At 43.9% G+C, this 21,016-nt stretch overlaps 1 protein-coding gene across 6 annotated transcripts in view; it reads left to right on the top strand.

Moving 5' to 3' along the window:
- Positions 1–6,301: 6,301 nt before the first annotated feature.
- DIP2C (disco interacting protein 2 homolog C) overlaps positions 6,302–21,016 on the top strand; it is a 297,916-nt gene continuing 283,201 nt past the window's right edge. For 2 of the 6 annotated variants that reach the window (XM_081163465.1, XM_081163469.1), the window contains exon 1: positions 6,302–7,042. In XM_081163465.1, the coding sequence (XP_081019591.1) occupies positions 6,958–7,042 (85 nt within the window). In that variant the 5' untranslated portion in view covers positions 6,302–6,957. The remainder of the gene's footprint in view (positions 7,043–21,016) is intronic. The other 4 variants (XM_081163466.1, XM_081163467.1, XM_081163468.1 and 1 more) reach the window with 2 other exon arrangements.

Raw genomic sequence — 21,016 nt, forward strand, 5'->3', positions numbered from 1 at the left:
GGGGGCGCAAATTACTTGCCTTGCCCCGGGTGCTGACAACCCACGCTACGCCACTGGAAGATACCTTCACCCCGGTATGGCTCCCTTTTATCACATACACAGCCCAACAAGACAACGACAAGAATCTACCAACAGCATTCAAATCAATATGGCTAACCTGATTCAAAAACACCCACCCACCCCACTCACACACGAAAACAAAGATCACCACAGCTGATCACAAACAAGCAACCGCACCCAAGGCCAACCCCAATTTCTCTCACCACCAAAGGAACACAAGCGAATAGCAAAGAGAACCTGCACAAATGACGTGTGGTGTAGTGGTTAAGAGCGGTGGACTCGTAATCTGGTGAACTGGGTTTGCTTCCCCACTCTTCCACATGCAGCTGCTGGGTGACCTTGGGCTAGTCACACTTTTCTGAAGTCTCTCAGCCTCACTCACCTCGCAGAGTGTTTGTTGTGGGGGACGAAGGGAAAAGGAGATGGTTAGCCACTTTGAGACTCCTTGGGGTAGTGATAAAGCGGGATATCAAATCCAAACTCCTCCTCTTCTTCTTCTTCTGACACAAAGCCCCACACATACATTAAGCAAAATAGAAACATTGCCTCCCGACCCCACCCCCACTTGCCTTTCCCCCCTCCACCTCTTCCCCCCTTTTCTTCCTAATGTAACCCTAATGTCTCAACAAATGAAACTGACCTATGGAAAATGTAACTTGAAAAAAGAGACATTGCACATACCTTTGTAAACCAAGAAAACTTTAATAAAACTATTTTAAAAAACAACAACAGCCCCTTCCAACAATTGTTCCCGATGTAGAGCTTTACCACCACTCCCAGTTCCTGATAAATAACTTCACTCACCCCTTCTTCACCCTGGTCGTGCCATTTTGTAGTTCTCCTCAGGTGCGAGAATGTATTGGGCCGGTGCTGGGAGTTGTAGTCAAGCAACATATGGAGGGCCATAGGTTCCTCATCCCTGCAACCTGCTCAGCCTTTATCACAGAATCATAGAGCTGGAAGGGACCACGAGGGTCATCTAGTCCAACCCCCTGCAATGTAGGAATCCTTTTGCCCAATGCTTGAACCCATGGCCCTGAGATTAAGAGTCTCGTGCTGTACCGACTGAGGTGTCCTTCACACAAAATCATACGCAAGGGCACGTAATAAGCCCAAGCCCCTAGGAATCCTTAATGCTCTACAGTACAGTGGTACCTCGGGTTAAGTACTTAATTCGTTCCGTAGGTCCGTACTTAACCTGAAACTGTTCTTAACATGAAGCACCACTTTAGCTAATGGGGCCTCCTGCTGCCGCCTCGCCGCCAGAGCATGATTTCTGTTCTCATCCTGAAGCAAAGTTCTTAACCTGAAGCACTATTTCTGGGTTAGCGGAGGCTGTAACCTGAAGTGTATGTAACCTGAAGCGTATGTAACCCGAGGTACCACTGTACTCTATATATATGAGGCATTTGCAATTGTAATAATATTTAGCCCTTTTCTATGGTAACTTCTTCTTTCCAATACACCCTTCAGCCTTTTTCTTTATGGTTCTCAGTCTATATGTTTGCAATTTAGCATGGAGAGCTGCGATTCAAGCCCCAAAACCGCCCCCTACCTTTGGGTGTATGGAGCTTGGCACGCAGTTCCTTGAATCCCACCCTATGATTTTCGCCATAGTTGTGGCCTGTAGCTGTGTTTGTGTAGGAAATGACTCCTATAGTCAATCCCTGGCCTTTCCTGAATATTTTGCCTTTTTCCACAAATTCTGGGTTGTATAAAATGACACAGGAATTGTATGGGGGGAGCAGGAAGCCTCTGGTCAAACAGGTTTTGCAAAGTGTACCCCCCCCCCCGGCCCTACAAGTTCACAGCTGAGATCATAGTGCAGTGTATCTCATGGTGGGGGCCGGCCAATAGGTGCGCTCTCTCTCTCTCTCTCTCTCTCTCTCTCTCTCTCTCTCTCTCTCCTTTGTGTAATATGGTTTGTAGGAGGACTTGCTTTCCCATAATGTACAGACATTTATTTTGTTCCACTGCCAGCTCTGGTCAAACAGGTTTTTAAGTTTTTTTGTGTGTATTTTTTTAATAGTACAGAAACCTGAAAAACCTGTTTAAAAGGAGGTGAAAGTTGACATGAGTGTGCACACCTTCATGGATGGAGAGAGTTATGTTAGGCCTACAGTATTAGGATAATGTTCTGCAAATTAAAACAACAACAATAATAGCAATTGAGCTGGTTGCACAGCAAGGGAGCACATAGACAAAATAATAAAAATAGCACACCAAAATGATTTATTTGTTTATTTAACAGCATTTCTAAATTGCTTAATTTTTTTAAAATCAACATGATGTACAACAGATTCAGATATACACAAAAAAAATCAGTATAAAGCTACTAAGAAAAAAACAACCAGAACCATAAATTCCAAAAATAGGATGCAGCATCGTAAGATACAAAGGTACAGGGCCCAACGTTAACTATCAGGGAAAGCCTGAGAAGAAAAGTATGTTTTCAGAATATGTCTTAAAACATGACTGAAGGTGCTTCTCACATTGCAAAGGAAAGCGTATTTCAAAATACAGAGGCAGCAGGATAAAATGCCTTTCTTCTGAGTCCCCACCATATGATGATCTGTAGTATGGCACTGCCACAACCTCCCAAGCTGATCTCAATGATTTAACAGATATACACATGGGAAGCCAGTCTTTTAGGTAAGCTGGTCATATGTCAACAACCAAGTTTTTGATGGTGCATTGGTAGCTAATCTGCAGCCGATATACAACGTCCACAAGATTGTAGGGCAGTATGTGTGAGTCATGGGGAGTGGTGGACAAGGGTTTGCACTGCTCTTCACAACATGAAACAAACAAACAAACACACACACACAAAAGATGGGTTGAGTGGGTGCAAGAAAACCCACAGAGTCTCATATATACACTATATATATATATATATATATATATATATATATATATGCTTTCGTAGATTTTCACGGGTACAGGAATGCAGGTTTTGGTGTTTTCGGGTATCTTCCCGTGTAAGAGTTGGGGTGTCTAGGCGACGTTTCGACGAGGTCTCACTCGTCATCTTCAGGCTGGTGCTTTCGGCTTCTTGTTACTTGTTCTAGTAACAAGAAGCCGAAAGCACCAGCCTGAAGATGACGAGTGAGACCTCGTCGAAACGTCGCCTAGACACCCCAACTCTTACACGGGAAGATACCCGAAAACACCAAAACCTGCATATATATACACACACACACACACACACACACACACACACACACACAGTATATATATATATATACACACAGTATACACACACACACACACACACACACACACACACACGTGTGTGTGTGTGTGTTACTGCTTAGTTTCCAGCACAATTAAAATGGCTGCTTTCTAAATGTTTCAAGTAACACCGTACTTTTCCGCCTATAAGACACCCCCATGTATAAGACGCCCCCTATTTTTGGGGACTGGAATTTCAGAAAATGAGGGGAGATGGCAAAAAGTTTTTGAGCTTTTTTGGGGAAGGATTGCCCTCTCCAGCAGAAGCTTCCAGTCGCCTGCCCAATTGCCACAGCATTGGCCAATCAACACCACCCATTGACACATTAACCAACAACATGCACAATAGCCACTGACAGCCACGGCAGCAACCAATCAAACGTTCCCCCTTTGCACTACCCATGTATAAGATGACCCCTACTTTTTAGCATGATTTTTAAGGGGGGGGGATCTAGTCTTATACATGGGAAAGTATGGTAAATGGTCTGGGCCTTACACATGAGAAGGAATGTATGGGATGCCTCCTCCCATATGTGCCCTACAATTTTCTGGGGCAGCCTTGCTTTTGGTCTTCCTATTGCCTGAAATACACCACATTGACTTGCTTGAGAGCCTCCTTGGTGGTTATGCCTTCCTTACGGAAACCCTTATTGAAGGAGCCTCACAGTAAAGATGAGGAACTTGACATCCAAGGGCCAAATGTGGCCCTTCAGCATAGCTGTCAACCGTCCCTTATTTGACGGGAAACTCCCTTATCCCAGCGCCTTGTCCCGCTGCTGTACCTTATTGATGATGTCCCTTAAATTTTCCGGGTTTCAAAGGAAGCAGCTCCTCTCCCTCCCTCTCTGCTGGCCAGGGAGGAGGGAGGCTCCAACTGTGTTGCTTGGCTGCGTTGCTCACCCAATAAGGAGTCTAAGAACGACTGGGGGGTGGAGCTTGCATGCCTTGTGCCCATCAAATCGGCCGCGTTGCCTGGGGACTCGCCTTTGCTCAGCGCTTCCCAGCAGAGAGGTGACGGTGGTTTTCCTTGCTGCATCTCCTTTGCCGGGTTGCTGCGCTGTGGGAACCACCGCTTGAGGCTTCGTTTGGCTGCTGGCTGGGCTTTCTGCCTTTGGCTCGGAGGTGCTCAGAAGTTGAACATACCTGTGCCCGGAAAATCCCTTATTTTGGCTGCTGATTCCTTATTTTCGAGGCTGCTGGTCCCTTATTTTCAAATCTGTAAGTTGACAGCTATGCCCTTCAGTCTTCACTATTTGGCACTTGAGGCTCTTCCTAGGCCACACCCCATTCCTTGTCCCTGCTCTGCACCCTCCTTGAGTCTGTCCCCCCCCCGCTAGAATGCAACTGTTAATGCTTCTTGCTTGACTCGATGGCATGTGGGCTTTTGTGTAGGACTGCAGCCTATTATGCAAAGAGTCACACCTGCAGCTCCACCCACTTTTGCCTCTGGCCCCGCCTGCTTCTGGCATGTGGCCCTCAGAAGGTTGCCCAGAAGGGAATGTGGCCCCTGGGCTTTAAACAAACAAAAAAATGGATAATGAAGGCCTTTCTCTTTAGCGTGAGCATGGTTCCTTTGGGAGGAAATTTAGAACGGGATTAAAACTGGTTATGCAGTATTATTTTAATGGTTTGTGCTGCAGTATTAGGACAGGATCCAGAGAGATCCTTGTGTACATAAAAGGCAACTCCTTTTGTGTAAGAATGGGAATCTTCTCTGTTATTTGCAGATTCCTCCTTCAAGTTTCATGTCCCCACCCTAGTGTATAAATTGAAATAATAATAATAATAATAATAATAATAATAATAATAATAATAATAATAGTAGTAGTAGTAGTAGTAGTAGTAGTAGTAGTAGTAGTCTGTTCTGGAGGATGTTCTCAGTGACTTTTCAGGGAAGACATATGGACCAGGGGATACATTGGGAAGGCAGGAAAAGCCCCACTGTGTGAGTGGAACTTGACTGGCTGTTCTGTGGATCCTGTGTCGTGTGTGTGTGTTGTTGATTATTTCTATAGAGACATTTTGATGCTTGAAAGGTATAAAACCTAAGTGGCAACCTTTTTGGTGAAAAATTACGAGAAACTATTAAATAATTGGATGGATATAATAAATAACTGACCACTTGCTGGCCTTTACTGAGACCAGGTCTTATCCCTGATGTGACACACCTCACTAGTGGTTTTTTTTAATTTGATTTTTACTTTTTTCTAACCATGGCCATTTTGTGGTCAAGGCTGAATTTTTACTATATATATATATATATATATATATACACACACACAGTGTGTATATATATATATCAATGGCCATATAATTATTTCCTATACCCTGTGCTAGAACTGTTTCCGACCATTTTGCGGAGGGATTTAATCAGCGGGCTATACATTTGAGAAAGAAACAGTTCCGGCCCTAACCTTAGGTAGAGTGTGAAGTGGCTACCTCAGGCAGCTTACTTTGGGGTGGCCGTGCACAGGCAGAAAATAATGTATTTTTAATTTTTATTGCCCCGAAGGAGGATGCGAGCCACTTCTGCTGCCTCGGGGGCCCAAAAGAACCTCTTATGCCCGGGGATGCCAAGTTGAACAAAACATATTTTATTGAATAAAAAACATTTTATTGGGGGAGGCTGAAGGGACCTTGGTCCCCTAGGAGTTGCCCTAATATATATATTAAAGGCTTTTTCTGTTGTTGTTTGGTTTTTTTGGGTTTTTTGGATTTCATGCTCTTTATTCAGCTCATAGTGTTGAGGAGGAATCCTTGTTGTTGTTTGTTCCTTCTCCACCCGCTGCCTCTGCCCTCACAAGAACCGACCCTGCTGCGCGCGGGGGAAGCAGCTCCCAGCCGGCGCAGCGCAGGGCGCCTCAGGAGCGCGCGCGGGCTTCCCTGGAGGGGCTCGGTGCTCCCGCGCTCCCTCTAGGGGACAGCTGCGCCCAGGCGGGTCACGTGCGCGGGTGACAGAAGCAGAAGCGGCGGCTTTCGGCAGCGGCTCCGCAGTTTCCAGCCGCCGCCGCCGAAAAAGCAGCCGCCGCAGCAGCGGCCGGGGTGGAGCGAGCGAGGGAGGCGAGCGGGAGAGAGCGCTGCGCCCTGGCGCGCTGTGCGTGAGTCTGTGGCGAGCTTGCAGCGGGCCCGCTCAGCTCCATGCGAAAGGATTGCGAGGGGGAAAGAGGAGGAGGAAGGAGAAGAAGAGGAGGAGGAGGCGGCAGCAGCAACAGCAGCCATGGCGGGGCTCCACTGAAGGCAGCAGCAGCAGCAGCAGCAGGCGGCGAGGGAGGAGAGGGGAAATCTCTGCCTTCCCTCCACCTCATCCCTGCCTGAGCTGAGCTGGGCTGGGCTCTGCGTGGATTCCTCGCTTTATGCCCCGCTGAGACCTCCGGAGAGGACCCGGGGCCCCCGACGCCGCCACCCCAGCGCGCGGGGGGGAGGGTTGGGTGCTTTTGTTTTTAATTTGCCGCCCTCCCTTTCCATTCCGCCGCGCCCCCCCCCCAGCAAGTCGTCGTCCTCCTCCTAGTCCTCGATTGCGTGTGTTGTGTGTGTGTGTGTCCCTCTCTCTGTCGGTGTGTACTGCAAACAAAGAGCCAGACCCACATCCGCGCAGCAGCGCGAGGGGAGAGAAAGGAGGAGCAGGAGCCACAGCCGAGAGCCAGAGGAGATCTCCTTGGATCGAGTATGGCGGATCGCAGCCTGGAGAGCCTGCCTCTGCCGCTGGAAGTGAGAGCCCGCCTGGCTGAGCTGGAGCTGGAATTATCGGAAGGTAAGGGCACCAAAAAATAAAATAATGCACATTGTGGGTGGTTGTTTTTTTAAAAAAGCCATTTCTCCCTCGCCCTCTGCGGTGCCTCCCCTGTGCATAGCTGAGCCTCAGCATCCAAAGTGCTGGGAGGATGTAGGTGGAGAGGGAAACATCCATTCCTCTGGGGAATTGAAGGTGGTGTTGGTGGGGGAGATCGAGATCTGAGGAGGGAGGGAAGGTAGGGTGGGGTGTGCAAGGTTAGGAGTGTGGTGTGTGTGGGGGGGGGAGCGTGAGCGAGCGAGCAACTGGCGGCATCTGAAATGATCTCTGGAAGGTTGATTTGTCCCCTCTGCAGTGTGTAACCTTTCGCCTCCAGCTCGTCTCGCCATCCCTTGTGTGTGTGTGTGTGGATGTGGCATGTTATAATTGTTTCCTGTGGGTGTCAGTTTCTCCTCGTATGTGTGTGACATAGCCTAAGAAATGGTGTACGTGTGTGTGTGTGAAAAAAAATCCCTGCTGAGATTCCTCCACCTCCCCCCTTCTTTCTCCTTGAAGCTTTTGGCCCAAAAAGGGGAGGAAGGATGAGAAAGAGATTGCTACGTTTATTTCTCCTGCTTTTTAGTTTCTTAGGAAACTGGTTATTAATGTCATTTTGCTGAGGGGGTGGGGAAGAGCCCATTGATTCTTGATGGCGCCTGTTGTCTTCTTCTCCTTCTCCTCCTCCTCCTCCTCCTCTGGTACCATTTGGGCTGGCTGTGTATAAATATATAGGTTGTGTTTGGCTGGTGATATAAAAACACACACCACCCATCTCCTTTCCTTTCTCGCTATTCTGCTATTCTTCCTGCCACAGTGCTGGGAGAGATAGAGGAATGAGGCTTTTTTGGCAGGAAGATCTGCTGCTCCAATGTTGCTTGCATGCTTTATTACGGAGGATGGAAAAATCTTTAGGGCTGGGCTTGCAAGGACTCTCTCAGCCTGCCAAGAGAATACAGTTTTACTAAAAAAGAAAAGGACAAAAACACCTTCCCCCACCTACCGTATATGTTGGTGCAAATGCTATTTGAACACATCCAGTGACATAATGCAAAGCCCATGTGTGAGATTTGCTATTTAATCAAGTTTCAGATATGAATAATAAGTGTTCCTTCATTACTTGTTTTTACCAACAGATTATTTTGCTTATTTCTGAAACTGAGTAACAGAGGGGCTTTTCGTTTTGTTTTTAGGCTTTTGCATAATTTAATTTTCTTGTTTTTATTGAAAAGGGTGCAATTGTTCTACAGTTTGGTCCATTCTGATGCTCCAGGAAGTTTACAAAGGGCATTATGCAATTTTCCTAGGGTTGTTTTCTTATTCTTTGGATAGATAATAAATACTGAAAAGGGATGGCATTTTAGGTATACGTTTTGGAACCCCTGCATTTGTTGCCGACTTGGAATGTGTGCATTCAGAAACCACACACATTTCCAGTAAGATTTCATGTGGTTCCATATTTCTCAGGCATAAGTCAGAATACGTCTCTCCGGCTGGCTATTCAAGTGCCTGAGAAAGGAATGCTGTTAACTCTTGGTGAATATGGTGTTTTGTTTTTGAAAAAGGCTGCTCTTTTTTATTTTTTGAAGGTTATTAGAAAAAATGGTTGAAATACATGGGGGTGGGGTCCCCAGTATGTCCCGAATTGGGGACTGGAATAGTTCAAAACGTGGAATGTGTTTTCTCTTCTTCCATTCCCAGTCATCGTCCCCTCTGTGTGTGTAACGGTTTTATGAGGGCTTCTAGCCAGAAAGTAAAACTGCACTCAGACCATTTCCATCAGCAGGGAGGAGCTGGTGTTGACATTGTATTTTTCTTTTAACACTTTCTGAGGGAGGAGAGGACTCAAGGACCAAATTGCTGGGGTTGCTAGCCTTCTTTACATGCCTTTATCCTGACGGTGCCTTTTGCCAGTTCTGCAAAAACCTCAACTGTAGCAAGGGTTAAAGCAATATTGACTTATTCAAGCTTTCTGCACATCGATTTGGCATTTTCTAAGCTAACAGGGAGAGGCTGGAAGATTGCTACAGTATGTTGAATGTACCACCCTTATGCACAGAAGACTGTGTCAGTGTACAGAAGCATGCTGTTAATAGTGGTAACATTTCAGCACACATTTAACGCATCAGACTTGTAGATCCAGTGCAGAATTCATCAAAAATAATAAAAGTGGAGGTTGAAATTCTGAGGCAGAGAACAGATGGCCAATGTGTGGAACTTGCCTCCAATGTATATTGACTAAGTGGGATGTGATTAGCAACTCAGACACATAGATGGATCAAGTTCATTCTTGATGTGGTTGTGCAGTCTTATGCTTGCTTGCTTGCTCAGGAGTAAGGCCTACTATGCTAAATAGGGCTTACTCCCAGGTCAGTAAACATACACAAGATTTCAGCGAAAGTATGCTTATTTCGGAGTGTTTGATGCTGCTGTGAAATTAGTCAGCACACACACATATACACATATATATATTCTTTTGATTTCATATGCAGACTAACAAATTTGATTACTGTAGTTTGGATTATTTTAAAGAAATTGATTATCCAGCCAATACTGAAAATCTACAGTGAATCTGCCATTCATTTATGAGTTGTGGAATTATGTCATATGGAGTGGCTTTGCTCTGATAAAGTGGTGTAAAGGCAAATGTTTCCAGTGAATTTAATGTCTGAAGCAATCCTATGCAAAATTTCTTGTAAGCAAATCCCTTTGAAGTAATTTGGATGTAGAATTGTAAGCAGCCATGGGATTGGGCCGCAAGGCCTCACACTCACTTATTCAGAGTAGAAACAAGCATAGGTCAGGCAGTTGTTGTTTGTAAGAGGACTAAGTATCTGCTTCTTCCACTGATCTCTAAAGTAGTTGGAAGTGTTGAGCACCTGGGAAAAGTCACTTTATACTAGCATGGCTAATATAGCTTAAATCTTGACACATTACTGCAGGGCGTGTCATTGCAGTTTTAAGACTGCAAATATCCTTTGCAGATTAAAGGGGAACTTGAGTAGATTTCATATGTGCAAGCGTGTTTGCCTAAAAGTCCCCTTTGATGAAGACTATCCAAAACGTGGGAACAGATGTGATTGTTAGATCTTTCGAGCTGAAGTACCTGCCCTATTAAAGGTTCTTTCTGAGCGACTCTAAAACTTGCTACACTGTTTCACCAGCAGAGTATCATTTTAATCATAGGCACTCCAATTCTCTGGGAAAACAGCAACAACTGTTACCACTTCGTGAAATAATATTTATACAAGCACTAAGGCAACAACCCCAAACTCACCATACTTGAGAGTAAACTGCTTTGAATTCAGATGGAATTACTTTTGAGTAAACATAGGTACTATGCTGCTAGAAAGCTGTTAGGTGCAGCATGATCCTAAACATGTTTACCTATAAGTATATTCAGTTGCATTCAATAGGACTTGATCCCTAATAATTGTGTTGAGGATTGCAGCCTAAGCATATACTTAATATAGCAGGGGTGGGGAATTGTAGGTCTCTCTGTCTGACCTGCCCCTCTGCACCTGCCACTGAGCCCTGCATCACACTGTTTGAGTGCTTTTGCCTGCTGGAATGTGTCTTTGAATTGTGATAATGTCTCTTCATAGCCTGAATGAGGAGGCGTGTCAAAACCCCTGGCTTTTGTGTGGTTAGACTTTAGCGCCTGGTACAAATGCAAGAGTCGCACCCATTGCTCTCCCCACATTTAACCACTGGTATGTGGGCCCTGGGATGTTGCTTCTGTGGGCATGCAGACCTTGGGCTGCAAAAGGTTCTAAACTCCTCCTTTACAGCAGTTATGGGGCATTGTTTTCATGAATTAAGGACTCTGTGTGCGTAGAATCTGTGTTGCGTCGTTTGACCTTGCTTCATCATCATCATTTTTAATTTGTATACCGCCTTTATATCTTACAATACTCAAGGCGGTTTACAAGCTGAAGAAACAAAAAATGTACATCTTATAACAATCTAACGCAATACAAAAATGTGATAATAAAACAGAACTTTAAAATAGGCAACCTCCATCAAAAAAGTAACATTCAACAATCATTAGAATAGTATAAAATAATAATATCAACATATAAACGTTAAACAGAAATCCACTCAACAGTTACAATAATATCTAAACTATAATCAATAAAATAATGGCAAGCCACAGTACATAAAACATTACAATACACATTGAGAAGCAGAGGGTAGAGCAAGGCAGGTGGAAGGAGGCCTTGCCTGATGGAGTCTCTCCCCTCACAGTTCTTCCTCCAGGAACAGCTCCCTTATGAGGAGACCCAGGGCCAGAGGGTGAGGCAAGGCAGGTGGAAGGAGGCCTTGCCTGATGGAGTCTCTCCATGTATGTATTCCTGTTCATTTATTTATTTGTTAAACTTGTATGCTGCCCTTCACCCGAACATCTCAGGGCGGTTTACAGCATAGAAACATAAAACTAAAAAACACAAAATGCATAATAAGAACAAGCCAATAAACCACCCCCTGCAATGAATCAATTCAGTAGCAAGCGGCCTGATTCACAACCAGCAGCGTACATGTACTTAAGTCAGCTTAGCCGCCTTGAAGTTACTAGAACCAAATAACACTTGATTAATCACACTTGGGTTTCACCGGGCCATATGTTGTCGACCATGCACCCCACATGAGTAGCAAGCAGCTGCTCCGCCATAAAACACAGAAGACATGTTTCACTTGCAAATGGTGTGAATCCTAGGTTGCATGGAGTACATGGTGTAGCACAGGAACTAGGTTTTAGATGCCAGGGCCAATGTGGGTTATCATTATCATTGTTAGAGGCATGCCACTTTGTTCAGCCAGACCCTTCCCTAAGTTTGTGTAGGCACCTTGTGTAATGGGTGTGTTGACTTCAGATGGAGCTGGCATGTTTGGCACATATGGCGTGAGTCGGCGTGGTCAAGGTCCGTCAAACTCTACCTATGGAATGATGCGCTTTTCGCTGCTTCTGTTGAGTGTGATTCACAAGTGTTCCGGGGGGGGGGGACGGGGACGGGGACATGAGAGATAATATTCAGATTCCCAGCCCTACCTAGGGATGCCAGGGAGTGAACCTGGGATTTTCTCATTTGTTTTGTGAGACTATATCCTCCCTCCCATTTTTGTGTTATCATTTTAGTCAACAGATGAAGTCATAGCAACGGCTGACATCTAGGAAAGCAAATCTAACCAATTAAGACACAGAACAAGGCTAGAATGACATGCCCCATTTCCTGGACCAGGTATAGCAGGTGCAATGCTCTCCAAATGATTTGGACTACAACTCCTAGCCAGCATAGCCAGGGGGTAAGGGATGATGGGAGTTGTAGTCCACAACATCTGGCAGGGACCATGTGGGCTACCCCAGTCTACTCTCTAGAGAAGGAACCTTTTTGTTGGTTCTTACAAAAGGCTTCTGTGCTGTGGAGACAATGGATGCAACACCCAAAATTATTGTACCTGTACTTGGGGGCGAGGCTGTGACTTTGAGTTCATGGGGTCAATCAAGAGCTACTAGCCAGGTTGGCTATGCTGTCCCTCAACAGCTGGAGGCAGAATTGTCTCTGCATTCTAGCTGCTGGAAACCACAGGAGGGGAGAGTGGTTGTGCGCTCCAGTCCCACGTGCAAGTTTCCCAAAGGCATCTGGGTGGCCGCTGTGAGAGCAGAATGATGGACTATGTGGGCCATTGGCCTCATCCAGCCTCTTGTTATGCTCTGAGATTATGCTAGCCTTGCAAAGTAGCTGGTTGGAGCGGGGAGCTGTAGTTCAGTGTTGTTATCCTGGGATACTGATTTTTTTTTGGGGGGGGGGAGAAAGAAAATGCAGTGTGTTTGTGTGTGAAGTTGATTGTAGCACCAATGCAATTAAGGAAGGTCTGGAGTGGGTGAAGGGAAGCAAGGTAAAGTAGGCAGAGAGTTTCAACAGTTAGTTCATACTATGTCTACCCATAGATGGACAAAATGGGAACAGTAGTTATGTTGCAAGGTTACTGGAGGAAAGGAAGAACACAAATAAAAAGAGTAAAGCACTTCAGACATTGTTGTTTCCCATCGGTAATAAGTACTACACGTTGAATGACTATCAGTAATCTGAATAATGTTATGCAGGCACATGATGCTGTTACCTTGCAAAAGATAAGGAGGCCTCAGTGTGGTTGAAGGATGGATGAAAAATTGACTTAAGAGTTTTCCCCAAAGGGACATCAGGATAGACAAGTAATGCACAAATAGTGGATGCGATTTTATTTTGTCATGTTGTAGGCCCAGGTTTTTAACCCTTGATTTGAAAAAGAGACGTAGTGTGTGTTTCTAAATGGCAGAGTTTAAGCCGGCTGATAATGTTCCTCTGTAAAGGCCCCACGGATGGAATTCAAGATTTCCGATTCGGTTATTTTCTTTAATGTGAGCTGGAAGCTGAGCTGCATCCAGACAAGGGCCTCCAAAAAGCTTATCAGGCAACCTATCCATGTCCCCTGTGTGTAAGCTAGCCTAATCTCTCAGAGAAGGTGAAAATGTGTTGTGCACTCTAAATGACACGTCTCAAGGTAAGCACTGAGGCTTAATTTTATGACACTGCTGTAAACTTCACTGGAGGTGTTTCTGGTCTATTTTGAGAACCGGAGAGATGTGTAAAAGCTTTGCTTAAAGTACAGCAGTGGCAGTACGATCTTCTAGGAAAGTGTGATCTTGCAGTCACATTCCATGGAAGTCATGCTCCCTGATTTCAGTAGGGCTTCCTTCCATGTACTCTCCTGTTCACTGATATTTATAAGAGGCAAGAGAGAGAGCGCAACTCTGTTCAGCCATCATAAAAATATAAACTGGATGGCCAGATATAGTTTGCATGTTCTGCGTTCATGAGAAACGTACTAAACCTAACATGTTGGCTTCCTGTCAAGCTGGTCATTTGACTTGTTCTGAGACACTGATGAAGAAGTCCAATGCAGGGCTGGATTAAGAAACATAATAGCTTTATGGATATTCTGGATATTTATGGATATCCACATCTACATGCCAATGCTCTTCACTCTCTGAATCAATAGCAACAAGTTTCTATACAACCATGAGAATTGGGTACCGTGGCAGATTTCCGTGCTGGAAGAGAGGTGGGATGGACATGTAAGAAAATAAAGTGATTAAAAGTAGAAGCACCTGAGTACATACAAGTCGATGGCCAAGTTCCTCATCTCTTTGAAAATATGCTTGCCTTTTTTCTAGTAGGTTTATTTGGTGCTTCCATAAGTCTGCAAGAGCTTCCATTGACACTGAAGTATGACGCTTGTGTGGCTGAATCAAGGTTCTTGAGGTTTGATGTAACAGATCTTAAGTCCCCAAGCCAGCTGTTCTTTGAATGTTTATGAGTCTCAAGCTTTTCAGCCCTGAGGTAACAATTTACAGGATTCATCATCTTGTTTTCTGGGATAGTTTGGAGGTAATTGCTGGATGCACACCTTATATTTAAAACTTCTCCCCCTACAAGGTTCATGGGAACTGTACAATTCCTAGTGCCCTTAACAAACTACATTCCAAGCCTATTTTGGGGGCATGTGATTTAAATGTACGGTGTGTCTTGCAGCCAATGATATGAATGCTTGTGGAGTTTTAGAACTGTATTTGTAAGATTATCAAAGCCCTGAGATAATCTCTTTAAAAAGTGTATTGGCACTTTACAACTACAGTGGTGCCTCGCAAGACGAAAAGAATCCGTTCTGTGATTCTCTTCGTCTAGCGGTTTTTTTGTCTTGCGAAGCAAGCCCATTGACGGATTAGCGCTATTAGCGGCTTTTATCGGCTTATTGGCTTATCGGATCAGCTGATAAGCGGCTTAGCGGCTTAGAAAAAGGGGGGGGAGGAAAAAAACCAGCAGGAACTCGCAAGACATTGTCGTCTTGCGAAGCAAGCCCATAGGAAATTCGTTTTGTGAAGCACCTCCAAAACGGAAAACTCTTTCGTCTAGCGAGTTTTCCGTCTTGCGGGGCACCACTGTACTGAAAGAAAGAGTTCTGCATGCCTCAAGTGGCTTCATCAATACATTGGGTTGTATCAAAGTGTTACTCATAGTAGACCCACTGAAATTAATGTGCCTACCCAAGTTACTCGTGTCCTTTAATTTCAGTGGGCCTGCTCATATCCAAGTCTAGTATTGGATACAATGGAAATGTCATATCAAGTTCAGAAACAAAATAAAAACATTCCTTCCAGTAGCACCTTAGAGACCAACAAAGTTAGTTATTGGTACGAGCTTTCGTGTGCATGCACACTTCTTCAGATACGAGTTCAGAAAGTCTTACTCCCAAGCAATCCATGTATAGGATTCATTTGAAAACCTTTTCATTTATTTAGGTAATTTATAACCCACTCTTCATTTAAAATCAATTCCAAGGCAGGGTACAACGTAAAAATATATGGCACGCAATAAAATCAAACCATCTGAGAAAATCAAGCTACCACAATAAATCAGGTTTACACCACAGTACCGTGAGAGTGACAAAATATCTCCCCCAGTCAGCTAACCAGCATAAATAAAGTTATGTATTTTGCCAGATGCCTCAGACAAATTTGTGAGGGGAAGGCATGTTCCTATACCAGCTTTTAAGCTTCTTTTTATTTGTTTGAAATGTTTTAGCTGAAATCCCATACCCATTTATGTAGGAGTAAGTTCCACTGGGCTCACTGGACTTATTTCTCAGTCGACAGGGGAAGAAGGCCTGTAGCTCAGTGATAGTCACTGGTAGTCATTATCTATAAAGTTCTGAGTGCATAATCAGTTCTTTGCTTGCACCGTGCTGTTGGAATTGCATCTTCTCAGCCTCTCTCTAGAGATTAATTTGTTGTGGTTGTTTTGGATTTATTAGATCATTGTGTGCAGCTTGATTTTTGGCAATTTTCCTCTCCCTTTCTCCCTCTTCTTCTGTCCGTTATGTGTCTTCCTTCTTCATAAGGGAGCAAGGTCTCCCATGTACCATACTGAGTGCTGTCAGCAAAAAATAAGAGAGCTTTCACAAAGATAATGTGGCTGGCAAGCTTCCCCATGCGGGAAGAGGCCAAATCCACATCCCTAGATATGCTGACTAGTTAAAAGTCAGAAACCTTGGTTAGCGCCCTATGAAGATACTTGCCAACTGAATCAGTACCAAAGGGCTGTTTCTAAGAGTAGGAAGTATGAATAAGCTATCATCAGACTTTCCACAACCCTATGATCTTGGGATATAATCTTACTTCTTTCTGGGCTCGTGAGTACATTATGATCTTCCAGGATTTTCCCTAGCGTCTTTGCTATCTCTTCCAGTGAAATTCTAGAGGTATGCAATAAGTATCCTTACAACAAATTCTCACAGTCCTCCTTGCTGCTAAAGTTGTCTCAATTACCTTATTGAACGCTATATTGTTTTTGTGAGTGTGTGTAATGTCACACATTTACACAGCCCTTTTCTTCCAATTGCAAGTCTTACTTGGCCGTGACATTCAGATATTTGTGTTCGGTGTGGCAACTTACAGTTCTGCTTAAAAAAATATATTTGATTTAAGGTCGCTTTGTCCTGTTGAAATCACTGGAATTGAACCTGTTAATTAAGCCTGTTCAAATGCAAATAATTCAGTTTAAGTAGGCTGCGGATTGGGCTGCCCATGTTGTCCTTTAAAAGCTATATACTTAAAAATGAGTTTCTATATTTAGTGGCATTTTCAATTAAGGCTGGCAGTTCAAAATATCCCTTAATCAGTCAGTGGAGATGGTAAATGTTCCCTTAAGGAAAAAAGAAAGATTAAAAAGAGAATCAGTGGTTGACTTGCAACAGCAATATTTTTGGAATAACATGAGCTTGTGAGTAGACTACTGTAGAATAATGAATGTTTCTCTAAAGGGGCAGTGATAGCTCCCTTCAGGTTTTCATAGAGTAACACACTTGTGTGTTTGCATGAGAGAAAAGATCCTAAAGGTGCAATATTTCCTTCACGCTGATGAATGCACCAGCTGCACTTTAGTTTTTTTGGTGGCGGCTTTCTGTGTTAACTATCAAGCAGAACATATATATATCTTTTTCCCATTTAGCATTGCTGCTTTAATTCTGCAGCAACTGTCAGGCATGATAGCTTGCTTCTCAGTAAGAAATTGCCACATTACTGGAGGGCTTGACAGACTCTTAAAGCTTTCAAAATTATGTATGCACTCACTGCCCCCAATCCATCCCATCTCTCTACTGGGCAAGCCTAGATGGCTGAAAAGGAAGGCAGGAAAGAGTAGGTAGGGACAAAAAGGAAATCTGTAAGTTGGGAGTTAGTTACATAGCTAAAGGTAAAAAGGTAAAGGACCCCTGACAGTTAAGTCCAGTCGTGGACGACTCTGGGGTTGCAGCACTCATCTCGCTTTACAGGCCAAGGGAGCCGGCGTTTGTCCATAGACAGTTTTTCCGGGTCATGTGGCCAGCATGACTAAGCCGCTTCTGGCGCAGCAGAACACTGAAACCAGAGCAGTGCACTGTTATATCTTATATCAGCATGGAAATGTCATTTACCTTCCTGCCACAGCAGTACCTATTTATCTACTTGCACTTTTGGGCATGCTTTTGAACTGCTAGGTTGGCAGGAGCTGGGACCGAGCAACGGGAGCTCACTCTATCTCGGGGATTTCAACCGCCCACCTTCTCATTGGCAAGCCCAAGAGGCTCAGTGGTTTAGACCACAGCACCACCCGCGTCCCTCCAGTTACATAGCTTGTTGTTTGTTGTTGTTTAGTTATGTCCAACTCTTCGTGACCCCATGGACCAGAGCATGCCAGGCACTCCTGTCTTCCACTGCCTCTCACAGTTTGGTCAAGCTCATGTTGGTAGCTTCGGGAACACTGTCCAACCATCTCGTCCTCTGTCATCCCCTTCTCCTTGTGCCCTCAGGGTCTTTTCCAGGGAGTCTTCTCTTCTCATGAGGTGGCCTAAGTATTGGAGCCTATGCTTCAGGATCTTTCCTTCCAGTGAGCACTCAGGGTTGATTTCCTTAAGAATGGAGAAGTTTGATCTTCTTGCAGTCCAAGCCAGATAACCAAATTACATTCAACGATAGCCACATGTTAAAGCAAACATACTTTATTTGGCGGTTTGTATTTTGGAGAAAAAACTGCAGTGGACCCTGATCCAGAATGGGCTCCTGATTCAGATTATTTGCAGTAAGCAGCAATTTTGGAAGCAAAATACAGCCAGCATCGAGTGGGTTTTGTTTTGTTTTTTAAGCCCCAGTAGAAAATCAGCAGAAGTCCATACTCTATATTGGGACCTTACAACTGCTTAATCTCAGTAAGAAAAGTGGTCAGGGTTGAGCACTGTTGTCTAACACAATGGTTCAGCCCCTAAAGTCTCTTGTTTACTGTGAGATAAGCCTGAGTCAAATGGTGCTTATGCCAGGGGTAGCAGTGCACAGATAGAACTGTTGCTATAAGGTCAGAAACTGGTACAGAATTTTGCATCTGAAGATTTTTATATGTATTTAGGGTCATAGCTTTTGCAATTGCAGAGAAAAGTGTGGAAATGTGTGGGGAGCAAACAAACAAACAACCGGGACCTTCCATTGTTGATTCTAGTGAATGCTTCCCGATCTATCGCTCATCTATACACAACCCTTCTCTTTTTCTGCCTCTTCTTAGGTGTCCCTTTCTCTCAGACTTCTGCCAACACCATCCTTGCTTGTGTATTCCCCTCCTGAGGTTGAGATTCATACACTTTCTTGTTGTTTTGAATCCCATCAGCTGCTATAAACATGTTCCAAGAGTTCAAGCTTCTAGAAATTTATGTTAATATGAATAGTTTTATGCAGTGTCTGCATCTAGTTGGACAGCCAGCTGACATACAGTGTAGTGAACTCATTATAGGCACCCCAGAGCTACTGGATTTGTTTTAAAATGAGGCTCTCACCTGCCTTTACTGTGTCTCTAGAAAGGTTATGCAGAATCTGCAGAGACTGGAGAAACTAGTTATTCTCCCTTCCCATGTCAGGAGAAGTATACCCTGTTGTATTTGACAAGAAGCATCTAGCATGCCCAGGGCAGAAGTGAGGGAACACAGAGCAGAAGTATCTGTTGTAAGAGCTGATGGCTACCACCATTGCTCTGGCAAAATGGTAGCAGTGCATGGCCTCTTCATCTAGGCTGGTCGCAACTTGGCATGGCAATTGACACCTGAAACCTGCAAGAGACTACAGAAGTGTTGTAAATGAACAGGGATGTACAGGTTTGTAATGTTTAAACCCAGTGATTATCTTCAGGGGTCTCTAGATACACACACCTGGCGTGCTCTGGTCCATGGGGTCACGAAGAGTCGGACACGACTAAACGACTAAACAACAACAACAGATACACACACACACACACACACACACACACAGCCAAAAATATTTGGAATTCTGAAGTGTCTAGAAATTCAGGAGCAGCAATAGAGGTGGATGGAAGACAGTGGCCAGCTACAAAACTCATGGGATTAGTCTTAAGTTTACTGACTCTTGAAGAATTAGAATTGTCTGAAACACCAAAGGATGTATGCCAGAGGCACACACCACTTCTCAAAGATACCTGTTCTGCATTTGATAACATTACATTTTTTATTACTTGTATTAAGATAACTTTTTTTTTGCAGTTTATCTTTCAGTTGATATATTTCAAACCCATTTCTGTGCCCAAAAGTGACACCCCTGAATTGAGTTAATATCTAAATGCGCAGAATCTTGGATCATCTCAACTGTCATTAAACATTTCCTGCTTCTATTGTAAAGCCAACAATGAGTAGCTTATATCCAGATGGCCATACAAACCTTGCCACAACCCCTCATGTTTTCAGCCACCCTAAATTTTATGTAGTGTGGCCTCCTTTGAAAGATTGTTGTTCTATAATTTATTTTGGCAAAAGTGTGACTGGGGCGATGAGTTCTTTTCTGCTATAAAACGTAACTACATTTAAGGGTGGAAGCAACAGGGTCTGGAGACAAGTAAAAGTGGTCTGTGGCAGAAATTTGGGGGTTTGCAGAATCTGGCAAGGTATTATTTCCAAAGATATTGTTGGCAGTTTATAGGATTAAAATCAGGAATGCAAAAAAGTTTCATGAAATTGCCCAAAGTAACTAATCTTAAACAAAAGCTGGGTACATACAAGCCATTGTTTGGCTAGTACTTTATTGTCTATAAGACAAATAGCAGCAGTGAAGCTCATCGGATGCTAAAAGCGCCCTAAATACGTTATTGCCTTCAAGACAGCAGTTTTTCAAATGGTGGCTTGAAAACAATAATAGCACACTTAAAAGAATGAGAAAGAAACCTCCAGGCTGGGATTAAAAACCCATCTTTGATGTGTCTAGATGTTACAGAGTAGCATGACAATTGCTGACAGACAATTATTTCTAGTTAGCAAGACAAACAAGTATACGCTGCCATACACAAATGCTATTTATATTCCTAGTTCAGTGTTTAGGATTGGAGATTCTCTGCTGAATATTTCTTTCGGGTTCTAATTCCCAGAACCTTTTAGAATACCAAAAGATTGCCATGTCAGTTTTACTGTTGTGTGTTTTCGTATATTGATATACAGTAATACTAATACAAGGAGCCTTCTTAATAATGAATGTCTCAGTGCAGATAGTTCACAAGAGGAAAAACATTTTGCCTTCTAGTACCATTCCTGCTTCACTCAGGCTCAGCATTCCTTTGTCTCTCTTGTTTTATCAACAAGATGCTCCCTTGAAGCTAAACTTAAGTCAGGTCTAAAAATCACTTGCAGTGGTGCAGAGATCGGTAGGTTGCTGCTGCTTGTGAGTTGAGCCTGGCGTCTTGCAGTTCTACGCGACAAGGGACCCTAGAACATATTTGTTATCCTTAATAATAATAATAATAATAATAATAATAATAATAATTTATTATTTATACCCCGCCCATCTGGCTGGGTTTCCCCAGCCACTCTGGGCAGCTTCCAACAACAAACCACTAAAAT

This window comes from Podarcis bocagei (genome assembly GCF_964188305.1).
Source record: "Podarcis bocagei genome assembly, chromosome: 12".
NCBI lineage: Eukaryota > Metazoa > Chordata > Lepidosauria > Squamata > Lacertidae > Podarcis > Podarcis bocagei.